The sequence below is a fragment of the Eschscholzia californica genome, unplaced genomic scaffold (genome assembly GCF_041429995.1).
Source record: "Eschscholzia californica isolate CP2 unplaced genomic scaffold, dmEscCali1.0.p SCAF_1, whole genome shotgun sequence".
NCBI lineage: Eukaryota > Viridiplantae > Streptophyta > Magnoliopsida > Ranunculales > Papaveraceae > Eschscholzia > Eschscholzia californica.
This window is the reverse complement of record NW_028238198.1, coordinates 80486585-80508693: the sequence shown is the minus strand read 5'-3', so window position 1 is coordinate 80508693 and position 22109 is coordinate 80486585. Positions and strand designations below refer to the sequence as shown.

At 36.8% G+C, this 22109-nt stretch overlaps 3 protein-coding genes and 1 non-coding gene across 7 annotated transcripts; 3 read left to right on the top strand and 1 right to left on the bottom strand.

Annotated features, from left to right (window-relative positions):
• Nucleotides 1-1823: 1823 nt before the first annotated feature.
• Nucleotides 1824-2790, bottom strand: LOC147569733 (oleosin L-like). Its single transcript, XM_086656242.1, has one exon. It carries the CDS (start codon nucleotides 2638-2640, stop codon nucleotides 2164-2166), a length of 477 nt encoding a protein of 158 aa, XP_086512368.1. The 5' UTR covers nucleotides 2641-2790; the 3' UTR covers nucleotides 1824-2163.
• Nucleotides 2791-5866: 3076 nt separating this feature from the next.
• FUS5 (Proteasome component (PCI) domain protein) lies at nucleotides 5867-13102 on the top strand. Of its 4 annotated transcripts, none has more exons than XM_086656239.1 (9): nucleotides 5867-6338; nucleotides 7312-7387; nucleotides 8269-8357; nucleotides 9229-9318; nucleotides 10617-10661; nucleotides 10759-10829; nucleotides 11439-11571; nucleotides 12072-12163; nucleotides 12798-13102. In XM_086656239.1, exons 1-9 carry the CDS (start codon nucleotides 6180-6182, stop codon nucleotides 12817-12819), a joined length of 777 nt encoding a protein of 258 aa, XP_086512365.1. In that variant the 5' UTR covers nucleotides 5867-6179; the 3' UTR covers nucleotides 12820-13102. The 4 variants fall into 4 exon arrangements, with proteins under 4 accessions (XP_086512365.1, XP_086512364.1, XP_086512366.1 ...); XM_086656238.1 differs by having other exon boundaries at nucleotides 5917-6338; nucleotides 12069-12163; XM_086656240.1 differs by having other exon boundaries at nucleotides 5958-6338; nucleotides 12052-12163.
• Nucleotides 13103-17079: 3977 nt separating this feature from the next.
• Nucleotides 17080-17152, top strand: TRNAA-AGC (transfer RNA alanine (anticodon AGC)). Its single transcript has one exon. It is a non-coding gene; the product is annotated as a tRNA-Ala (tRNA).
• A 500-nt stretch (nucleotides 17153-17652) lies between these two features.
• LOC147569730 (uncharacterized) lies at nucleotides 17653-19867 on the top strand. The gene is made up of 3 exons (XM_086656253.1): nucleotides 17653-17809; nucleotides 18121-18411; nucleotides 19123-19867. The coding sequence occupies exons 1-3, from the start codon at nucleotides 17711-17713 to the stop codon at nucleotides 19708-19710; spliced, it is 978 nt and encodes a 325-aa protein (XP_086512379.1). The 5' UTR covers nucleotides 17653-17710; the 3' UTR covers nucleotides 19711-19867.
• The last annotated feature ends 2242 nt before the right edge of the window (nucleotides 19868-22109 follow it).

Genomic DNA, 22109 nt, shown 5'->3' with positions numbered 1-22109 from the left:
ATGGCCACTTAAAGATGACCAACTTCTAATATGTCTTAAGTAACTCGCATTTTGTCATACAGATAAAGAGAAAACTTAGGTTGTGTTTATTTTTTCTTTATCCAAGTCAAATTTGAGATGTTTGTTTTTGGATTTTAGGAAAATCTAAAAAATTTAACTGCATTGGGTCATGGTCTGAGTAGGTTGAAAGAGAGTCCACGTATTTCAGACTTCAAAATATGTATGAACATTGGCCCAACATCTGAAATTTGTCAAATGACATTTATACTCTTGTGATTTAGAAAAATCTTAAGAATCCTATTCAAAATTTCATCACCACAGACAAAACCGCCACCTCCTGCAAAACCACCAGCACAGACATCACCCAGACCGTTGACAAAGAGCAGATCACTATGTCTAATTACATTATGAACACAAATTTCACGTGCAAGCTCCGTATGGCTGCATAATTATGACCACAAGCTTCATTTGCACTGCAAACTCTATATTGGGTGCGAAGAAAATGTACAGTTACAACGAAATAAAATTTTCGTGCAGAAAATACTCGCAAACCTCTGAAGGGCGGCACGGTTCCAAACCACAGCTTGAGGTGGAGTCTCCTGATCCCTTGATTCTCCACTTCATCAAAAGTAATGATTATGAGTCTACTGCATCAGTAGGCAAGTAGGCCCGATTTAACTTGGTGCTCCCACTTCTTGGTTTAAAGGAGGAGTTGGCTCCAATTTTCTTGAATTTGAGAGCCTAGTCCCTCCTATATTTTTTGAATTTGAGAGCCCACCTCTCGTCTATTGGATCTTAGTTTTAGTCAAAGAGGGTCTATTGGATCTTAGTTTGAGTCAAACAGCGTCTTTTTAACAAATACGTCAGTTAGATGCTAGTCGAACTGAACCGAACTGAACCGAACGGAACACTTACATTTGGGGCGGCCGCATGGACCCTCAGATGTTTTGGGCCCCAAGATAAGGAAGGCCTTCTAGCTTCCTTGGGCTCCAAAATAGCTGCTTCGGCCAACAAAGGCTTTCTAGTTTGGGCCCCAAAATAGCTGCTTTGGCCATCGAAGGCCTTCTAGTTTGGGCCCAAAATAGCTGCTTTGGCCCATGAATGCCTTCTAATTTGGCCCTAAACTAAGAAAGGCCTTCTAGTTTGGTTTTGTATGTTGTCAATAATATTTACACTCTAAACAGATTAGTTTGGGTTTTGTATGGTTGTTGTTGTGACACCACCCCTAGGTGTTGATATTATCCTCCCTTTGTCCACCACCACCCACACACCACCACCCACAGGTGGTATGAAGTTTTGTTTTTGACCAAGACTCCAGGAGTCCCCAAAAGACTTCAGTACTAACTAAGTGTTGTCAAATAATGATTACACTCTAAACAGATTAGTTTGCTATTTGTGAACCAATGCCAGACAATTTCAAAAGGAAAACATGTCTTAGATACCTGACAATTTCAAAAGAAGGTTTGTATGTCTGTTGTCAAATAATAATGGCACTATACAGATTTGTAACATAAATTGAGTAATAGTTCAATGGTTGAGAGTTTAAAGATCGAAAGATTGACCTATAGCCCACTCCACTCAAATATAACCTGACCTATCGCGAAATTCAAATAACCAAAGATTTCATCTCTCTTCTCTGAGATTCTTCTCTGAAATTCGAAATTCAAATAACCAAAGATTTCATCTCTCTTCTCTGAGATTCTTCTCTGAAATTCGAAGCACCTCCAGAGATTTCTGGAATTTATGTCAACGCTACCAACTTGACCACCGAATGTTTGGGCCGGTTTGTTAGTCATATGAACCTTTAGAGAAACAATAATGTCTTTTATCAAGAACACTTGTTATTAAACACAAAACAACAAAAACACAAACTACAAACAACATACACAACAAAAAAAAAAAAACCACATTACAAAACACAAAAAACTCAACAACAAAAAAAAACACAAAAAAAACCCAAATCAACCAAAAATAAAATAAAAACACTAAATCCAACACAAGAACAACATCCATCCAGCTTCATACCTAGACCAGACCCATTTCATCATCATCTTCATGTCCTCTTCCATGATCATCACACATGACATGCATTAATTCTAAATTTCATCACTAAATGAATTAAATTCCATATGCATGCATGTCTATTCCACCACCACCATATTTCTAAGAACCTGTTGGATGACCACCACCGCCGGCACCACCACCACCACCAGTAACACCAGCAATTTGTTGTTGACCAAACTCCTTCATATCTCTAGCTTTACTAGCTAACTTCATCCTTGCTTGATCCAACTGATAAGCACCTGGTGGATGTTTACCTGTCACATACCTATACATCCATGATGCTACCCATGCAGCTGCTATTCCAAATCCACCTGAAGTTACAAACCCAGCTAACAACAAAAATATTGTTATTGCCGCCGGAACAATCACCGGACTGAAAATCACTAGAACTGGTGTTGCTATTGTTAGACCAATGACTGTTGCAGCTAGTGTCAGACCGGAGAGTACAAGAAATGACCCACCGGCTGTTGCTGCCGTTGCTGCTTTTACTACCTGGTAGGAACGTGGGTGTTGCTGTTGCTGCTGCAGCTGCTGCCCGGGATGGTGCTGCTGCTGGCCAGGATGACGATCAGCCATTGTTGATGACAATCAATGAAATTTGTAAAGAGAGAAACAGAGAGCGAGAAACAAGGGTTAAAATGAAGGAGATGTGTGTTTGGGTTTGGTGATGGGGGGGGGGGGGGGGGGGGGGGTATAAAAGGTGAAAATGGTGAGATTGTTGAATGGCACGTGTGAGATAAGAAAGGGCGCGTGTGAGTCTTTATTTGATTTGCATGAATCGAAGTGGGTCTGTTAGGTTACACCTGGATCTTGTGTTGTTGTATATGAGAGAAAGAGAGATAAGAACGTGTTGATGCCAGTCAGGGGCGATGGTTACGAAGTGAGTGCTAACAAAACTAGGATTGGGTGAAAATGCCAACTTAGTGGTGCTTATTGGTCTAGGCCGACTCGGTAGGTGGACGGGACGGGCCAGGCCCGGTAGGTGGACGGGACGGGCCAGGCCCGGTAGGTGGACGGGATGGGCCAGGCCGATATAGACGGCCCGGTTCGGGCCAGTCCAGGGTATATTCTGTTTTCAGGTTGGCGTTGATTTTGAGTCGGCGAATTAATTAGTCTCGGCTGGTTCGACAATGACTTCAGATTAGGCCTAAGAGCATATCCAATGCAAAACTCTAAAAAAAACTCAAATTGTTTTATGTGTTAAGGTTCAATTGAGTTTCTCTTTCCTAAATTTCAATATTGAGATCCTCAATTCAAAAGACATTTCCAATGCAACAATCTGAAAAGTTAAAAGTAACTTAGGTGATATTTCCTAGATGGGTAGTTTTGTTTGGTCAGCGCTTTGGAGAAAGCTAAATAGTTTCCGGGGTGTGAAGACTTGGTAAAAAATTGGTCAATTTTGTTTGACAATTTTATTTAGGCGGAAAGCAAAATAGCTTCTCCACTTCGTCTCTCTCTCTCCACCTCACTTCTCTCTCTCTTTACCAGTTTCTCTCTCTTCTCTCTTTACCATTTTTAAGGTCGGCGATCTAATCGGAGAAGACAGAGAGGTGAGGTGGAGAGAGTGTGAGGTGAGGTGGAGTGTTTTTTTTTATTTCCCCTTAAAATTTATTTCTCCGAAATTTTTTTAAAATTCTACATATTCCCTTTAAAATTTCACACCCCGGAAACTATTTAGCTTTCCCCAAAGCGCTGGCCTTTTGTTTTTAATATTGAGTGACCAATTGAGATCCTCAAAAGAAATCTCAAATATTGAGTTTCTTCTTCAGCTATCTCAACATTAAATGATGTCACATCATTTTGAGATCAAAATTAAGTGGTGCATCGGAGAGACATTTTTACAAAAAAAACTCAAAAAATCCTAGGTGACACTTTGGGTTTTTAAATTGAGTGTTGCATTGGAGATGCTCTAAGTCTGCTAAACTTTCCCGCATATCTCAAAAAATCATATTTACCGAATATAAAGTTAATAATGTTTTGAATGTCGTTAGTCTAACCAATTTATGTTGGCTATGTGATAAGCGTCTGTATTTGGTTTGAAAAAAATTCAAGCTTATTTTTCTTTTTCCGAGAGTGATTCAAGCTTATTTGATCGTATCAATTTTCACGTTGGTCTTTGTTTTATGAATTTTTATTTAAGGTAAGATGTAAGTTTGAATTTTGTTAAAACTTATTTATTTCGAGTCCAACTGCAGCGCACGACTGAGGATGTAGCAGGCCCAATCCAAGTTCAGGTCCAAACAAGGATTCAGCTTAAACGGGGTTGGCTGACCCGGGCCAGACCAGAATTGTGTAGAAAACCGGATTGGTTGGGCCCAACCCAGCCCGATCTCTTCTGAATTGGGCAACCCACCTTATCAGCAACTTCAACATAACTGATAGCGAACCATATAACAACTTTTAAGTTGGTGCTCCACCTTTTTTTGTTAATAAAAGCTATTATTAGACTCTGTTTGGAATTATTCAAGAATTTAGTTTTCATTTGATTCCATTTGATTATCGTAACACTAAAGTTACTTATTCCTTTATGAGAGCGTATACTAGTCGGTTAGTCTTTTTTCGATGATCACTACTTCCTAATTTAAGAAAACTACAATTCTTAAACAAATTAGAATTAAAAAAAGAATCACACAAACTTGTTCTTTTGGTTTGTTAATACTATGTGCATCCAAAAAATTGCTAAGCCCAGCTCCATGCAGGTAATAAAGATGCTTGTTAAAGATTGGGAGAGTATTGGTGGTTAAGTTGGGCCTCTTGGTGTGCAAATATGAAGTAGAACTTCCTCATACGGGTAGTAATTGGGCTCGACTTAAAAAGATTTAGTTGGTCCCTGTGTTGGGCGCATGTTTCTACTTGTCCTAAGGTCGTTTGGTCTCGTCGTTGGGCACATGTTTGTACTTGTTCCAAACAGCAAGTCAATTATACGAAAGGGATCCAAACAACAAATCTTCCTTGATCTTTTATCGTGTCTGATACGTCATCTCACAATCCTCAGATGGTTACATCCCTGGTCGGTCGATCTTTTGATCGACTCGACTTTGACTATCCAAACGGATACTGCTTGGTGTATCTTCGATGTGACCTAATAGCTAAAATAATCGGCACCCAAACTCAGCTCACCATCCCCCGTATATGTACCTAGGGATGGGAAACGATCTGGACAGGTAGTCCACGGACAACTACCCATCCGGTTCGGGCAGAACAGACGCAACTAAAATTTGTCCGTCCAGGCAACCAGACAAAACAAACAGACATTTTCGATTTTTCTTTGTAAAAATATATGTCTGTGTCCGTTTTTTTAGGCGGACATCCTGGACACCGGTCGGGCGGGCACTGGATATACATCGTAATTTGTCAAAAAATAAAAATCACCAACTTCATTAACATAAGTGAACAATAACAACAAAACTAAAAACACTCAGATAAATGATCACCAATTAGAAAGAAGTTTCTCAGAGGAAAATCAAAAGAGAGGGAAGCATCGATTGTGATTATGGGTTAGGATTTCGTCATTGAGAACCAGAAGACACATAAGCTGAAGAGAGTCTAAGAGAAGATGAAAGAAAAGGGTTGGACTTCTTCTAATTTTGAGGGTTATATGTCATAGATTAATCTAATCTAACACTACAATCTTACTCTAAAAATTTAATGGTTTATATTTTTTATGGGTAGATATTACAGACGGGGAAACTAACAACTTAAACGGGCAGACTCAGGCAGTATATCGGTTAGTCCTCCTTGTCCGCGTCCATCCACTAAACATCTATGGTTAGCCGGGTTTTGACCGACTCGGTCACCGAGCGTCCACGGACCTTTCAGACGTGGGCGGGTACCGGGCCAAAAGTAATTTAATAATCTAATAAATCCTTGGGGAAAAAGCAATTCCGGTTCCTAATAGGGACTACTAAATCAAAGAACCAGAAGCGGAAACCAAAAGTTTTCTTTTTGATTGATTTCTCTTCCATATTTTGGAATTGAATCCCCCTCCCTCTCCTCTCCCTACCCTCAGTAGTGAGAACTAGTGTTAAGGTTTTTTTTCTTCGGCAAGAAGCAAACCCCTCTTTTTTGCTTTCTCTCTCTAAATTTCTAGTCTGTCTCGTTGTTCTTCTAATGTGATGGACATCGAGCAGAAACAAGCGGAGTTGATCGACTACTTTGTTAATCAAGCAGAGAAACACAAAGCCTCATCTCTTGCTGATTTAATCGTTGAAGCCACTTCTCATCCTTCTCTTTTTGCCTTCTCTGAGATTCTTTCCGTTCCCAACGTCGTCGAGGTTTGTTTCCCCCCTTTACCCACTTTTCTTCATCCTTATGAAACACTTCTCGAACTTTTTAGGGATACCCATGTCTTGATCGTTTGTTCTTTTATGATTTCCCTCTTTGTTTGTATCATCATTGTCTAACTGAGTTCCTCTTACCTCTTGGTATTGCTGTATTTTGATTGTTGGAAGTATCGCTAGTTTGGGTTTTCAAATTTTTTAGGTTTTGAAGACTTCTATTTCTGTTTGATCATATTGTTTGCATAAAAAAAAGGGAAGGGGTAGATGTACTCTGGGATACTAGTTGAGTGATTAGAATAGCTGGAGGACTTAAATTTTGGCTTGATGAGCATGCCCTAGAAATCAGAAGCATCTAGTATGTGGTTGATCATGAAATACTTCTTTAGGATTTAACTTGGGAATTAGGGTACCGAGTTTGTCTTGTTGGGTAAGTAACAAGAAGGGTTGTGCAAGGTTTTCTCAATATGGCCTATTTGGTTTAGTTGCTCAACTGTATAGGTCACATACTAAATCAGGTTGAGTTGTGATACGAGTGAGTTACTTAAAAATCACTTTAAACATGTAAATGTATGATTGACTTTACTCACGGGAACCCAAATTGAGTTAAGGAGAGGAGAAGAAAAGTGAGCTAAGAATTCATGAGTAGGAACCGCTTCATGAGTTGGTCTGGAAAAGGCTTAGAGATAGCTGGACTCAAGTATATGGAAGGATAAGAAATAGTTTTTTTTTTTTCGAACCTGTACTGTATACGTTTTCTTGTCTTGATGGGCATGCCAAATATCAGTGAACATGCTGGTAAATGAAAAGCACTCATATTTGTATGCATGTCCGTGATGGAGAGTGTGGTTGTCTACCATTAAATAAGGCATTACTTTTACTATCCAGTGAGCTCCATCTGATATGTTTGAAACTTTGAAGATATAATTGAATTATGTATTAACGCTTTTGTCTGCTTAACTCAATGCAGCTTCAAGGGACAGAGTATTCTGTATTTCTTGATGTACTCCGTTTGTTTGCTCACGGGACGTGGAGCGATTACAAGAGTAAGTTTAGACAAATCTTGTTTTCTAGTGAATGTTAGTAGTTACTAGTTAGTTATGTGAATTTTGTAATTCATGTTATTACCTACTTAAAATTTGGTATGTGTTTACAATGACATTAATGTTCTCAAAAAATCTAGTTCTCTATGTTGCCTTCATTTGCTTTAATCATGTTTAGATCCTCATATAGAAGGAAATAGAAGATTTAGATGAGATAGTATATGTCTTGGTTAGCCTGTCTAATTGGAGAGGTAAAATTTAGTTAATGATTTCATGCATGGGAACTGTACTAAAGATACAAGTCCGTTTATTGCTTACAAATGCTCGTAAGCTTCTTCACTATACTGGATTACTTTAACTTTTATGTGGTGACACTACGCTTTCTAGGCAATAAGTGGTATGGTTCAGTACTAAGCATTCGGTTGAGAACCCATTAAACCTAGGTTGCTGGCACGTTAAAAAATTAGTAGTTTTGTGAATCCTTATAAGGGACTTGTCACTTACCGAACATAGTGGGATATGACATGTTAGCTGGACTGGTTTACTATAGTGCAGTTTTTGCATCAAGTACGAGTTTTTTTGGTACCTAGGCCACCGAAAATCGGACAAGCTACAAATTGAGAACTGGAGAGGTGAAAGGTAGCTGAGAGTCAAATCAATTACGCAGTCTTTTAAAGATTGATGGCGGTCTCCACATAGGAGATTGAGTCTAGGCTTCATTTCTTGTCAACTCACACTAATACTTTTAACTTGATAGAGTAGTCCAGGTACTTGTTTAGTAGGCCCAATGATTTTGCATTTTTCTGAATTCTAGTTTCCATAGTAAAAAAGTCTAACTAACTTAGTAAGAATGCTTTTGACCAAGAAGTTTCATATACTTACAGGTAATGCTAGTCGTTTACCATCTATGGTGCCCAATCAAGTTCTCAAGTTAAAGCAACTTAGTGTGCTAACTTTGGCTGAGGTAGACAAGGTATGATAATGGCCTATACAAGAGTTTATTCTCCATGTTCTTTCCTATTCTCCTCTGTTATCCTGGAGTTTATTTTTGTGAAAAAGTTCTAGTGAGAGAAAGTAACCCTAATCTTTAAGTTCGTAGGATTTGGTGAAAGAAAATATAATTTAGGGCCACTTAGTTAATTGGTGACTAGCGACTAGCCAGACTGAAGCTAGTCGTCTCACACATCACTGATCAACTCGTTTCAAAAACAATTCATGCCCTTCCTAATAATCTCATTGCTCTAGTGGCGCCTAGGCCCGACTAGGCGCCATATTTAAAGCATAGGTGGTGGACGTTGTCAACCGAAAGTTTCGTGTGAAAGGAGCTTAGTACAACATTGCTTGGAAGGTACTCCAAGGTGTAGGTTATACATAGAACCTTGTAGTGGCTAGGCACTTTGGGTGGATTTGACGCTTGAATTTTGTTAGGTGGATAAACCTGAGATTGTCTAGGGGAGGCTCATGCCTAGAAAAAACCTTGATCCATGTGCGACTAGGTGGTGTAAATCAAGGACAATATGGTTGGTATTGAGAAAGGTATTACATCAGCTCGACTTAAAAGTCTAGCTCTAGTTTGAAAGATCGCTAGTGAAGGAATTCTGAGACTGAATTATCTTGCATTTGTATTTGAGAATATTTGGAGTTTTATTTACTTAGTTGGACAATATCATAGTAGAAAGGTCGATAATGACTATTGGGTTATCAGTTCTTAACCTTTCTGAAGTTTAAACTGCATGAATTTCAGTTTTCTAATATCATCCAACTATTTGGCTATATGATGTTTTTGAATTGATTGATTTCCTAAGATTCAAGCTTTACCTTCAGTTGTTTGGCTATTTCTCCAGGTACTCCCATATGATCTGCTAATGGCGGAATTAGATGTTTCGAATGTGCGTGAACTTGAAGACTTTCTTATTAATGAGTGCATGTATGCTGTAAGTCATCATCCTTGTTGGTGTTTTTTTTACCCATTCTGTTTATCTGGTTCCTTACAAGTTACAACCCCCCCCCCCCCCCCCCCCTCATTAGCACACACCTTCCACGTTATAGTTTTATGATTCAATACCGTTACTCTATTCGGTTTCTTTCTAGCTGATTATAATGCATATATGACCGAGAAGTTCTGACTAGTTTTTCACTACTGCCTAATCACTCATTCTGGGTATACTGACTAGCATTCTGTGTTTTAATACCGATTTCAACAGCTTAAGACATGGAGATGTACACCCATAGTTTCTTGTCTTAATTATTAGGTTCTCTCTCTTACTATATTGTTACGTTTGCGTAGTCACTGTTAAAATTATGTACAGTGACTAATCTTACAAAAAGGTCATTCTTAAAAAGTAAAAGTTGTACATAATGACTAACCTGTACTGGAATTTATGGACCTAACCTATGCAACATGGATACTTGTAACATATTTGCAATATCATGTTTTCCAATATCCGGATAATTGCATTAGACACATTCTTGTCGAAATTATTCGCCACTTCAGTAGGATAGTGTGAGATTTGGTGTACATCTTTTGTGAATCTACACAATCATTTTAGAAGCATAAAAAACACTCAGGTTATTGCATTTTGGGTATTATGTAATAATGGTCGGCTTAATAGTAAAAATACCGTAAATAAAATTGAAGGGTCCTGGTAATCATGCGATGTAAAGTAAACTGACCTATTAAGTCGAGCCAAAGGTTTTTCTATTGGGTTCTTTGCTATAGTTTGATTTTAGGAATAGTTTTTATGTTAGATCTGTTCTATATTTAATTGTTTAAAGGTTATCAGCTTGACTGGCAGTTGTAAGAAATAGATTGGAGTAAGGAAAACCTCAGCCTTACAAGATTTTATTCTAAAGTAGATGTTTAGGGTTTAGGAAGTAAAGAGAGTCGTGATAGAGGTATAGATTTTTCATAACTACCACAAATTCATATTTCTTTGGCTGCCGTGTGAAATTTGTACTTGGTATAGTCATCAATGCAGGCCCGTCAAGTTGTCCTGTGTTGATCTTGATTCTCGATAATGGTGCACGTCAATTGTATTTATTGTTATATCTTATATGTAATAGTGTACTGTGTAGGAAGTACCATCTTGGAAGTTCTAAACTTATGTTAGCGTCAGCCTTCCTGAACAGATATACAATTCGGCATTACATTAATTGGCAATAATTACTCAATGTCCAATATATGATAAATTCTTATATATTAGACCTGAGTGTTGAGTTGTGATTCTTGTAGGGCATAGTTCGTGGAAAACTGGACCAGTTGCGAAGATGTTTTGAGGTCTGAGTTCATTTGATGTGACTTTCCTTATCAACTTTGTTAATCACAAATATGGTCAGTAACTCGCTTTTTTCCCTTCATATGTTATGACGAGCAGGTTCAGTTTGCAGCAGGCAGGGATTTGAGACCTGGACAGCTGGGAAGCATGATACAAACAATATCTACCTGGTAATCTCTAGGTTCATATTTACAGAGGTTGAACCATGTATTTCAGTAAAACACCCTTCGAATATTTAAATATATATATCCTTCAAGTATTTAAGAATAACAATAAACCTCAGTTGGTCAAATTTTGCCTTTTTATTCGTTCAAGCTAATTGAATGAGTACAACGTTAGTATGTGATCATTTCTTCCACCAAAATTGGGTGAGTATGCAACTTCTTACAGTTTTGTGGATATTCTTTTCATAACAAAGTTGACAACTTCGACATAAGTATATAATAATAACTCATAATTTTTTTGTTCGAAACCGTAAGATTTGAACCCTGGTCTCTGCATTGAGGAGACCCACATGTTACCCAACCAAAGTGCGCTTTATGCTAAAATAATGATCTATAACCATATTATTGAACATATTGATGTCAAATTCTCTTATGTTGGCACATAATATTTGTTGGACACAAATTTCGTAGGACTCCTCTACTGCCCAACAAGAGGTCCAATCTTCGGTTTCACTGGTTGTTCTAGTTAATAAGTTTTGGACAATTGAAATGTTTAGGTTTATAGGTGCCAATAGTTCACTTGCAATTTCTAACTCAAAAGTAAACATGTTGCAGGTTAACTACTTCAGACAATCTGCTTCTCTCTATTCAAGATAAGATCAAGTGGGCCGATACAAGGAGCGAGTTGGACAAGAAACATAAGAAGGAAGTCGAAGATAGGGCTGAGGAAGTAAAGAAGACCCTCAAGGTCAGTTGACTGGATTCCTCGCTTTTTTTTACTGGTCTGCTATAATTAATTAACTAGTTATTGTTCTTGGAGTTGGACTTGCTTATGAGATCCAGTCTTGGGCTGCTAATTAGTAATTTAGGTCACGGGGTTTACATCTTTAGCCCATTTCTGATATTCCCCCGTCCTTTTATGTGACCCTATCCCCCCACCCCCCTCGTGCGTGCACAGAAAAGAAATGTACACGTTTACAGTGAAGCGAGTTTGATTAAAGATGCTGAAACTGTTAGGTAATGTCTCTTTTGGGTTGTGTTGCTGTCCCTCACTCTCTGAACAATGGTGAAAAATGAAGAAAAGAAAAATCATCCAACCAAGTTTTCTAACATCTTTTGAAGTAGTTTCTTAGGCTATATTCAGGGGATATAAAATTTGAACTTCCAAATGTAATCTTATCAAATATTGGGGTATGTTAGTCGATGTGTCTTACTTACATGGTGGCAGAAGTTACCAACTTTAAGCAGGCAGACACAGAGTTCCGAGGGCACGAGGAGATCAACTACATTGAACCTGGTGGAGTGATGGACTACGAGGAAGAGAGAACCCGACCCAAGAGGTAATAATGCATTATTTTCCCTTCCTCTCCAATTTGTGATTTCTTCCTTCATTATTTAGGAACTAATAACACTATTCGTTGTAATGTCTTTAACGTTTTATTCACAAGCTCAACCTTGCCCGGGAGCTGGGATATAGAAGATGTATTATTCATTTCCTGACGCCTCTCCCCATTTTTAGACTATTATTGAAAGCATGGACATGCATTTCCTTTCATACATGATCGTTTGTTTTAGGTTTTGGGTAAAGCGTGTCACGCCATTACCGTATACTTCGAATCACTGCGGGCCGCCTCAATGGCCGTTTTTGTAGTTCATTATTTGAGTTGTTGATGATGCTACATCCTGAGAAAATAAAAACACTCCCAAAATCAGACCTTCAAACCCATGCGAGTGCTACACGCATTTTATTGGGGTTTAAAAGTTTAGGAGATGAGACATTTAGATAACAGTTGCCACCTAAAGTATGCCTAGGTTTGATCTGAAGAGAAAAACAAATATGAAACTTTTTGTAACAAGATTTTATTTAAATCCCCAAGTTACAGATTGCTGTCTAGGAAAAGAAGAGAAATCTTCATTATCTTAGTTTATTGTCTCTGGTTCCTTCTTTTGATACGTTGATTTCAAATATTGCAGGAGACGACCACCGGTATCTTAGAGACTGGAGATTATTTTGCTTCAAGTTGGAGGTTTTGTGGCGGCAAATTCAATTTAGTTGAAGAAAATCCATAAAATATATTAAAAGTTTTTGTCAATTGATATCTCTCTTTGCATACATTGTTTTCCTCTTAGATATTGGACATGGCCATTACAGACAGGTCAGAGATGAAGAATGAGATATCTGGTATTGAGAATCTGTGCTATGCTTTTTTGCTATACCTTTCTGAATTAATGAAAAAACTCATGGTTAGTTTTTCAGCATGGCTGAAAGTTAAAAGAAATGGAGTTCGTAATTGAATTATCTATCTGTTCTTTTAGATATTGATTTGTAGATGTTTCTTAGACCAATACTTTTGTTGGTTTGAAATCGCAATCAAAATATGTGACCATCACCATCGTCGAACTCCTTTTTTCATGCTCTTTTTTTTCTCTGGTTTCAAGCGAAACCTTTAGGGAGAGTTTTGCCTGAAACCCTGGAAAGATGGTGATATATGCTGTGAGATAAAGATTTGTTTGCTCTAAGTTAATGCTTACTGAATCAAGTAGGATGTGTTTAGTTACTTTAGTAGGACCAACTGGCTACTTAAACCATCATTTTGAGTCCTAAAATGACATCTAAACTGTGGTCCACTTTGATCGTCTCCCTCTCTATGTAATTAGGGTTCACCAAAGTTTTTTCTTCCTCATGCTTGCATGTTGGAAGGCACTTTTGCCATCAAAATGTTGCGAAAGCAGACCGTACAGTGAGACCTTTACAAAGACATTAAGTTTTTCTACGTTATTTCTTTTCTCCAGCGTGAGAAGGGAAACTTGTTTTGGTCTTAATGATCAGGTAGTATCAAAGTGAGGAGCAATTTCACAAAATTTAACACAAATTACTAAAAAGTCAGAAACTCAAACGTATAGTAAGTTGTAATAGTAGTAAATCTGTATCATAGACAATAGTATGGAACCAAAATCACATATCATCATTCCAATCCACCAATAACTAAAACTAGAGAAGATTCGAGGTTGCATAGACAAGAAAAAACACCTGCAGTTGTAGCTATTCTCGTATACTGGATACATTTTATGTCTATGTTCCCTTGTTTAATGTCGTATATGGTAAAACGGAGAGCAGATACAACCATTTATGTCATCACCCATACGAAAGTATGCTCTCTCGTACCAATGAATTGATATCGATTAGAACATCACCGTTAGAAAGGAAAGAAAGTACCACAACCGCTTGGGTTATGATGGAGTTGTAGTATCCTAGTCAACTGGGTCAGACCGCTTCTTATCAGCAAGACTGAACAAAATTAGAAACTCAGATAATTAGAAACCCAAATCAGCCGACTAAACAACAATTTAGAAAGTCTAATCCTATAAGTAGTGAGTCAAGGTGAGAATTTTATCAATCTCACATGCTAATTCCTAATTAAGCTTTTCAACTACTAGTTCTATTAGTTAGTTCATAATCTCTTTAGAAGAAAACACCAAGAAGAAAGAAACAAAGAAGAATAATAAATGGATGAGGTGAGGAATAAGATGATTGTTAACTATCAAGTTTTTAATATGAAATATATACTAGCTATATCCAACTCCGATGGGGTGAGATTGTAATGTACTTATGGTATCTATACAAATTGATATACTTTTTCTCTCTACTAGTTTGTTTAATTTATATAATCAATTTATTATCTTGTTAGATCATCAATAGTTTATTTAGAGGGAGAAACCTAGTATCATGTTGTTTAATTTCTACAATCAATTTGTTATGGTATTAGATCATCAATAGTTTATTTAGAGGGAGAAACCGAGTATCATGTTGTTTAATTTCTATAATCAATCTATTATGTTATTAGGTCACCAATAGTTTGTTTAGAGGGAGAGTATCATGTTGTTTAATTTCTATAATCAATTTATTATGTTATTAGATGATCAGTAGTTTATTTAGAGGGAGAGTATCATGTTGTTTAATTTCTATAATCAATTTATTATGTTATTAGATCTTTGTTTAGAGGGAGAAACAGAGTATCATGTTGTTTAATTTCTATAATCAATTTTATGTTATTAGATCATCAATAATCAATTTATTAAGATATGGAGACGAAGAGAAGAAAAAGTATATATCTAAAACAGTTTATATCTTACTGCCAAAGAAGATGGTAATACAGTCAAATCCCTCCTCTTAAAACACCATGCAAAAACTGCCTAAAAGACCCTTCACCTCCAAAGCAAAGAATGTGATCTGTGGTGGATAATAATATTTAATATGCCATTACTGTTGTTAATATGTGGTAACTCAATAGTTTGTTTAGAGGGAGAAACAGAGTATCATGTTTTTTGATTTCTATAATCAATTTATTATGTTATTAGATCAAGAATAGTTTATTTAGAGGGAAAAATAGAGTATTTTAGTTTCTATAATCAATTTATTATGTTATGAGATCATCAATTGTTTATTTAGAGGGAGAAAGAGAGTATCATGTTGTTTAATTTCTATAATCAATTAGTCATGTTATTAGATCATCAAAAGAAAACTTCACGATGGTTAGGAAAGAATAGAGAAAACAATTGAGTTTAGAGATCTTCTACGAAACAAAGTTGTTAATCGGTGGTCAAACTAATCTGAACAATTCAAACATAAGTAGAGGTTGGGCAATGCACAGCTTCACAATTACCTGTTCAATGAAACAAAGACTAACATAGGTTGCAATCTGTCGTGAACTACCAGTATTTAACCCAATATTTTAGAAAGATCAAAATGACAATTTTTTAAAAATATAAAAATGACAATCTTTTAGAAAGATAAAAAGGTAAATCCAGAAGCGTCAATGGAGAAAAGGATAAAAATGTAAGTTTTACCTTAATTTATCTAAGGCACATATGAGGATGTGTTTGACTAGAATCTTGTGTTTGATTACCACTATAAACTTTTTATCTTCTAAGTTATTAGATTCCTTGGTGTAAGTTTTAAGAAGGTTTTGCTCTTGATACGATGCGTCAGTATCATTAAAATTTGAAAAAAAGTTCTTTTCTTGTTGTGGTAACATAGTTAGTGGAGGTTTGTCGCAAAACCTTTTACCAAATCTTAACATAAATTACTGTTCTCAACAAAAAAAACATAATTACTGTAATATGTTGCTCTATTTTAAGAAAAATGTGGTGGGAAATCTCGAAAAAAATTTGTAGGGCCAACTCTTTCATTTACCTTAAAATGTAGTTACATGTCTCTTGTACCAGCATGTGAAACTCCTAAAGATTTATAAGATTTATTGTGAAACTTTTTACATTTTCCTTCTTGTAAATTTGAACTAAATAAAATTGTATTGGGAGAGATATAAATTTGTTGGAGAAGTGTTATTGCCCAAATCAGTTGTTAAACTCGAGCGCTACCTAATGGGGGAGGTAAGCGAACTCTTTATTTGCATAGTTTTGCAACATGAACAGAAGTAGCTTGCCTCAAAATCTGTTACTCACTGTTAATAGCACTTTACTTCTGCTACAGGTTTTGTCTATTGGTGTTGAAGTTGAGGAAGTAGAGAGTGGAAAGAACGTATGTTTATACTTTATGGATCTCTTGCGACAATTTCCTTCTAGTGAACCTTTTATATTTTTTAACTAATTTTAGTTCTAAATATATGTACTATTGGTTAGTGCCTCGTGGTTTCTAAATAAAATTTTATGCTTTCCTCCCATGCAAGAATGAAAATAAGACCACCATAAGCTGATTTCGATCCCAATTTTATTGGTTAAGGAATACTTTTGTAGAAAAAGTATTTGACTGGCAAGTGAGTATGAAAATCATGATATATTCCAACCGAGTGGATTCATTTTACCATTTCTTTCCATTTGTTTTTTCCTTTTTATCTTTTTTTTTTTCCTTCTTGACCTTCTTCTTTTAGCTTGTAAACGACGATTCTATGCTTCACACTCCTTTTTTTGGTTAGTGATAAACCGTTTCATGTCACTAATGGTGGCAATGCATCTTTATGCTAGTTTTGTTCTCGGACATTAATGCATACGAGGTTTTGGTCCTCATAATCCTATGATCTTTCTTAAGTTGTATGGAAGATTGTGCAGTCTAGGTTAAGGATTTATATGACATACTACTAATAACATCAAACTCTATTGTTGGAGCTCTGGCCTACTTCTATGCTCAAAGTGATACCCAACAAGGTAGAAACTATGATCCGGTTACTCCAGTAACGGGCTCAAACTTTGGTTTCGGGATTATCCTAGATCTGAAGATTATGCAGGGATAGACAATAATGGGGATGTAGCTCAGATGGTAGAGCGCTCGCTTAGCATGCGAGAGGTACGGGGATCGATACCCCGCATCTCCAATCTTTTAATCTTTTTTTTTGCTCTGATTTCTTTACACCATCTCAGAGATTGGAGGCAAACTTTTCCTAAATTTGTAGGTCTAGTAGCATGACTCTAGAAATTGATACACAACTTTGAGCGGCCTAAAACACTAAAAAGATGGGCTGCCCGAAGCCCAAGATGTAGACCGTCTAATAAGCGTTGTTGATTGGAGTCAATGAATTAATGGATAAGGTCCTAGGCGTATTAATAGTTTCTTTGTTGGAACTAGGCGTATTAATAGCTAGATACACAAAATTCAAGCGTTTCGTTAGTTTTCGACCACTTTAGTTGAACGGATATATCGTTTATATAAGTTTAGCTGAGTGGCAACAAAAAAAACATATATCATTTATATCAGTTTAGTTTTTTTTAAATTAAAACCAGAATTACATTCATACGTGATCCACATCATTACGTGGTATTCAATTGTTAATTCATCTGAGAACTACACGAGAGTTACAACATATCCGAGTGATTTACTATTGTGGCATAAATCATTTCGAGGTAAAGTAGATTCAGCCACTGCAATTTTACAAATGGACCGTTGGACTGGTGTTTTGAGGGTCTCTCTCAGCCTTAACACTAGCTCCAGAGTTGCAATTTCTCTCTGTTTATCTCCTTCAAAATCCCTTCTTGTAAGTTTTTTTCCTCTTCATCCAAACCCTAAAATTTTTTCAATTTCCTTCTCATCCAATTGTTGTTATCTAATCAATCTCCTTTCCCTTACTCTTTTTTACTCTATTGGTTTATAATGTATGGAAACCCTAATTTATGCATAAAAATGGCAGGGATATAAACAATACCCAATTTTTTGAATGCAAAAACCAATTTGATCATTGAACCCTAAATTAACCTCATCTTTCTTATTAACTTGAACACTAAAACCCTTCTTTTCAATAATTTTTTTTACCTAAATAGTAAAGCTTTTGCCCTAATTGTTTGTCAGGTGCCCTCTGCAAATGCAATATTTTTCAGTGGAGATAGAGTTGAAGGAACTGGAAATGTGGTGATTGAAAAACTATCTAATTTGCAGAATATAGCTGATATTCTAGTATCCAAATTGGGTAATTCTGTCAATGCATGGGTTTTTGAGGCTTCCACTTTTAATGGTCCTTTTGCTGTGTACAAGGAATTTCTTAGGTCAGTGAGCTCTTATGGAGAACCAAAAACTTATGACCCACATGGATTTCCAGCTTCGACATCGATGATTCTTTTGTTATCGAGGACTCTTGAAGAGGTAATGACTTATATTTTCGAGATTTTGTACTACAAATGTGCATACGTTCGATTTTTTTAATGAATGTGGTTAGCTACTTAGATACAAATTAGGTCATACGTTGACGAATAACTCTATTGATAGAACAAACTTACAACAGTTATACAACGGTTCTATGTGTCTGGTTTAGGTTATTTTCAACAAGTATTGGAACTACAAGTGACATTTTAATATATTGAAGTAGAAGTCGGATTGTGAATGCTCATAAAAATTCACCAAATAGCAAACATAGCCTTTCGCATACTTTATTATAACTTTGGAGTTCATGGGCTTTTGCTTGTCTTTTGTTCGAACAAGCGAGAGAATCACTACATTAATATATGGACATGTATAAGGATAAAAATGAAAGGGAAAGGCAGATGAAGAAGTAAAATGTTGCTAAAATTGTCTGCCAATTTAAAGTGAAGTCTCGAATGATACCGATTAGGCTGGGGAAAGAAACCCAGAAGCTTGATACCTGCCACGGGCGCTCGAACCCGATTCCGACAGTCTCGCCCCTAACATGGAAAGCCAATTGTGTTATTCTTGTCATTGGTTCGGTTTATTGTTTCTATTTGTTCCCTTTTTTGGATATACAATATCCCCCACTTATCTTAAAAATGAAAATTTCAAGATTGATTCAGATTAGTTCAGACTTGACTACTGAACATTTCTTTTACTGATCATTAACAGGCCAAAAAGGTGATTTTGGGAGGACAAGAATCATCTCTAGCTGGGACCTCTTCATTGAATTCCAATCGACCAAAAACAATTGTATTTGGATTTAGCAAAGGAGGTATTGTACTTAATCAGTTGGTTACTGAACTAGCCAATTCAAAACTTGAAGCATCAGAAACTTCAAGTGAAAGAAAGGAAAGTTCAAAAGGAGGAAACAGGCTTGCAACCCATAGCGAAAATAAAGTAATTCCGAGTTCGAAAGAAGGGCTCTTTAATAGCATCTCAGAAATCCATTACGTTGATGTTGGTTTAAATACTCCTCTAGCGTATCTTACTGATGCTTCTGTGGTTGAAAGGATTGCATGGAGAATTGCCCAACGAGGTAACGAGATCCGCTTCGTTCTCCATGGAACTCCAAGGCAGTGGTGTGACAGAGCACGAACATGGATACGGGATGAGAAAGATCGATTATTTCAGTTGCTTGAAGATGCCGCGCTGAAAACTGGAGGAAAAGTACAGGTGTATGAGAAATTTTATTTTGCAAATCGAAAACCAAACCTGCAAATGCATTTTGAAATTATAGAAACTATGGATATTAGTTAAACTATGCCAACTAGTATGGAACGAAAATGGGTAATCCTTTTTCATTTGGTATGTAAAAATGGGTGGGAATGAATCATCAATGTAAGAGTGATTCCTGAAATTTGGCACTAAATCGGGGATTTTCTGTATATAATAACCAATATTTGAAATCTTCTTATGTTCGACTGTTTTCTGTATTTTCTATTTTTGTGTTATTGTTCTTAGGGAAGGGCAGCCAGAATTCCACATGCTACATTTTCTTTTGTCTGAGAAAGATCTGTTGGACTTTTTTGGACATCAGCTACCTATTTAAGGTTTGTGCAGTTTTCACTTCTCACTGAGTAAGCTTTGCAGTACGACGAAGAACAAGCAAGTAAACACTCACACATATGTTGTGCAGTTGACGAGACCTAATACACGACGAGTAATGATACGATGATTTTCACTATGAATGAAAAACAAGATTACAAATATCAAGGGTTCAGTATTTGTCACTACCCTAGAACTCCGCCTCAATGCCAAAACTCGTAACTAAACACAAACCTCGTCTTGTTACGGACTTATATCAGTCATTTCAGAAAATTGGGGTGTAGTCCAAATATCATATCTCGTTGGCCTGGGTCGTCTGTGTTCAAATTTCCTCAATCGTCTGTGTTCAAATTTCCTCAATCTCTCTGAGGAGAAACTCTTGTTTCAGTTGACGAATAATGATTAGGGGGTGCGATTCATGCCTGATTTCTAATCAAAGTACAACATGTCCACACATTGGGTATGCTAAATATAATATATTTGTGGTCTATAGGGTTTTAAGTCGTACTTTAGTTGAGTATTAGATATGTTTTTGTAAAGGTTTAAATTTGGTGGTTGTCTTGCTTATCTCATTTTATCGATGTATTAATGTTGTTGTAATGAGTATCGTTGTCAAATTCCAATCCTTCGAGAATGGATAAAATGGAACACCAAAATTTTAGAGTATAATATTGTAGATAGGCCAACCCCATCAGTCAGTTTGCACTTTCCACCTTAACACATGAAGAGACAAGAATAGGCAATGCTAAACACCGTAGTGACATCTCTAACTATGATCTGGACAGGTTCCTAATCTGACATCCACCATGACCGAACGCCCAATGTTCACCGAGCAAAAGGATGAAAAAAAACGGTCAAACAACGACTATATTCATGTTCGAACTTGACCCTTCATTTTGAAAATCTAGTGTAAAATGTAAATGGGTTAGTAAGATGTGTAAAGTGTAAAGGGACAAAAAATAATATTAAAAATTTTAAAGTAGTTTTCAAAACACGGGGTTTCAGTAATTCTCCCTTGCGAAGTTTTATAGAGTCCTCCTGTTTTTGTTAAAAGGCATCCCCATGAATTCATTGACTTGGTAAATAGTCATTGACCTTGTTTAGTTAAAGGGCCCCCAAGCAATGGTTCAAAACACCACGTTAAGGGTGTATATCACCCACATTAGCAATCTAGATATCTCAATCCTAAATCTCTCCAAAATTCAAATCCCTAAACATTCATCTTCTTCCACTTTGGTGATAACCAAACTTTCAAAAAACTAAATCTAGGGTTTGAGGAAGATGAAAGAGGAAGAGATGAAGATGAAAAGAGGGATAGAGAAAGAGAGAGAAACTGAGAGATAATGAGGGAGAGGGAGATGAAAATGACAGTAATTATAGAGGTGACAGATTTTACAGAAAGAGAAGATAAACTGGAGAAGAAGATTAAACGGAGCTACTGGTGCTACTGGCCCAATTTTCGGCGGGTTCATGGCGACTTATGCAATATTTACGGCCCGAGCTCACCGTAAAATGTTGCATAATTCAGCCTAAGCCCACCTAAAATGTTGCATAAGTCGGCCCGAGTCCACCAAAAAATGTTGCATAATTCGGCCCGAGCCCACCGAAAATTGGTCAGGCCGAATTGTGCAACATTTACGGCTCGATCCCACCGTATTTTCCACCAGTAGCTTTTCAGTCTGGTGCGTCCGAAAAGCTTACCTGGGGGTTTTCTTCCTCTCTTGATTTTCACCCACTTCTAGACGAAATGCTTTCGAATAAAGTTTGCAAATCTTCTTCTTTGTGTTGCTGACCAGTAGATTTAAGTATTCAAACATTGTAGTTTCAAAAAATTGTAAAAAACTAAACTTAGGGTTACGGGAAAGATGAAAGAAGAAGAGATGAAGATGAAAAGAGAAAGAAAGAAAGAGAGAACAAGAGAGATAACATGAGTGAAACCGAGAGAGAATGAGGGAGAGATGAAGATGAAAAATGGCGGTAGTGTTAGATTTTACAAAGAGATAGAAGATAAACTGAAGAAGATTAAACAGGAGGTTATGAAGAGAAAGAAAGGAAGAGAGAACAAGAGAGATAACATGAGTGAAACCGAGAGAGAATGAGGGAGAGATGAA

Excerpts from the sequence above, each read along its gene's own strand:
- LOC147569733 (XM_086656242.1), bottom strand. The coding sequence starts at position 2,640 with ATGGCTGATCGTCATCCTGGCCAGCAGCAGCACCATCCCGGGCAGCAG.
- FUS5 (XM_086656238.1), top strand. The coding sequence starts at position 6,180 with ATGGACATCGAGCAGAAACAAGCGGAGTTGATCGACTACTTTGTTAAT. Across the intron at positions 7,388-8,268 it reads GACGTGGAGCGATTACAAGA|GTAATGCTAGTCGTTTACCA; the intron begins GTAAGTTTAGAC and ends ATATACTTACAG. Across the intron at positions 8,358-9,228 it reads CTTTGGCTGAGGTAGACAAG|GTACTCCCATATGATCTGCT; the intron begins GTATGATAATGG and ends CTATTTCTCCAG.
- LOC147569730 (XM_086656253.1), top strand. The coding sequence starts at position 17,711 with ATGGACCGTTGGACTGGTGTTTTGAGGGTCTCTCTCAGCCTTAACACT. Across the intron at positions 17,810-18,120 it reads CTCCTTCAAAATCCCTTCTT|GTGCCCTCTGCAAATGCAAT; the intron begins GTAAGTTTTTTT and ends ATTGTTTGTCAG. Across the intron at positions 18,412-19,122 it reads TATCGAGGACTCTTGAAGAG|GCCAAAAAGGTGATTTTGGG; the intron begins GTAATGACTTAT and ends GATCATTAACAG.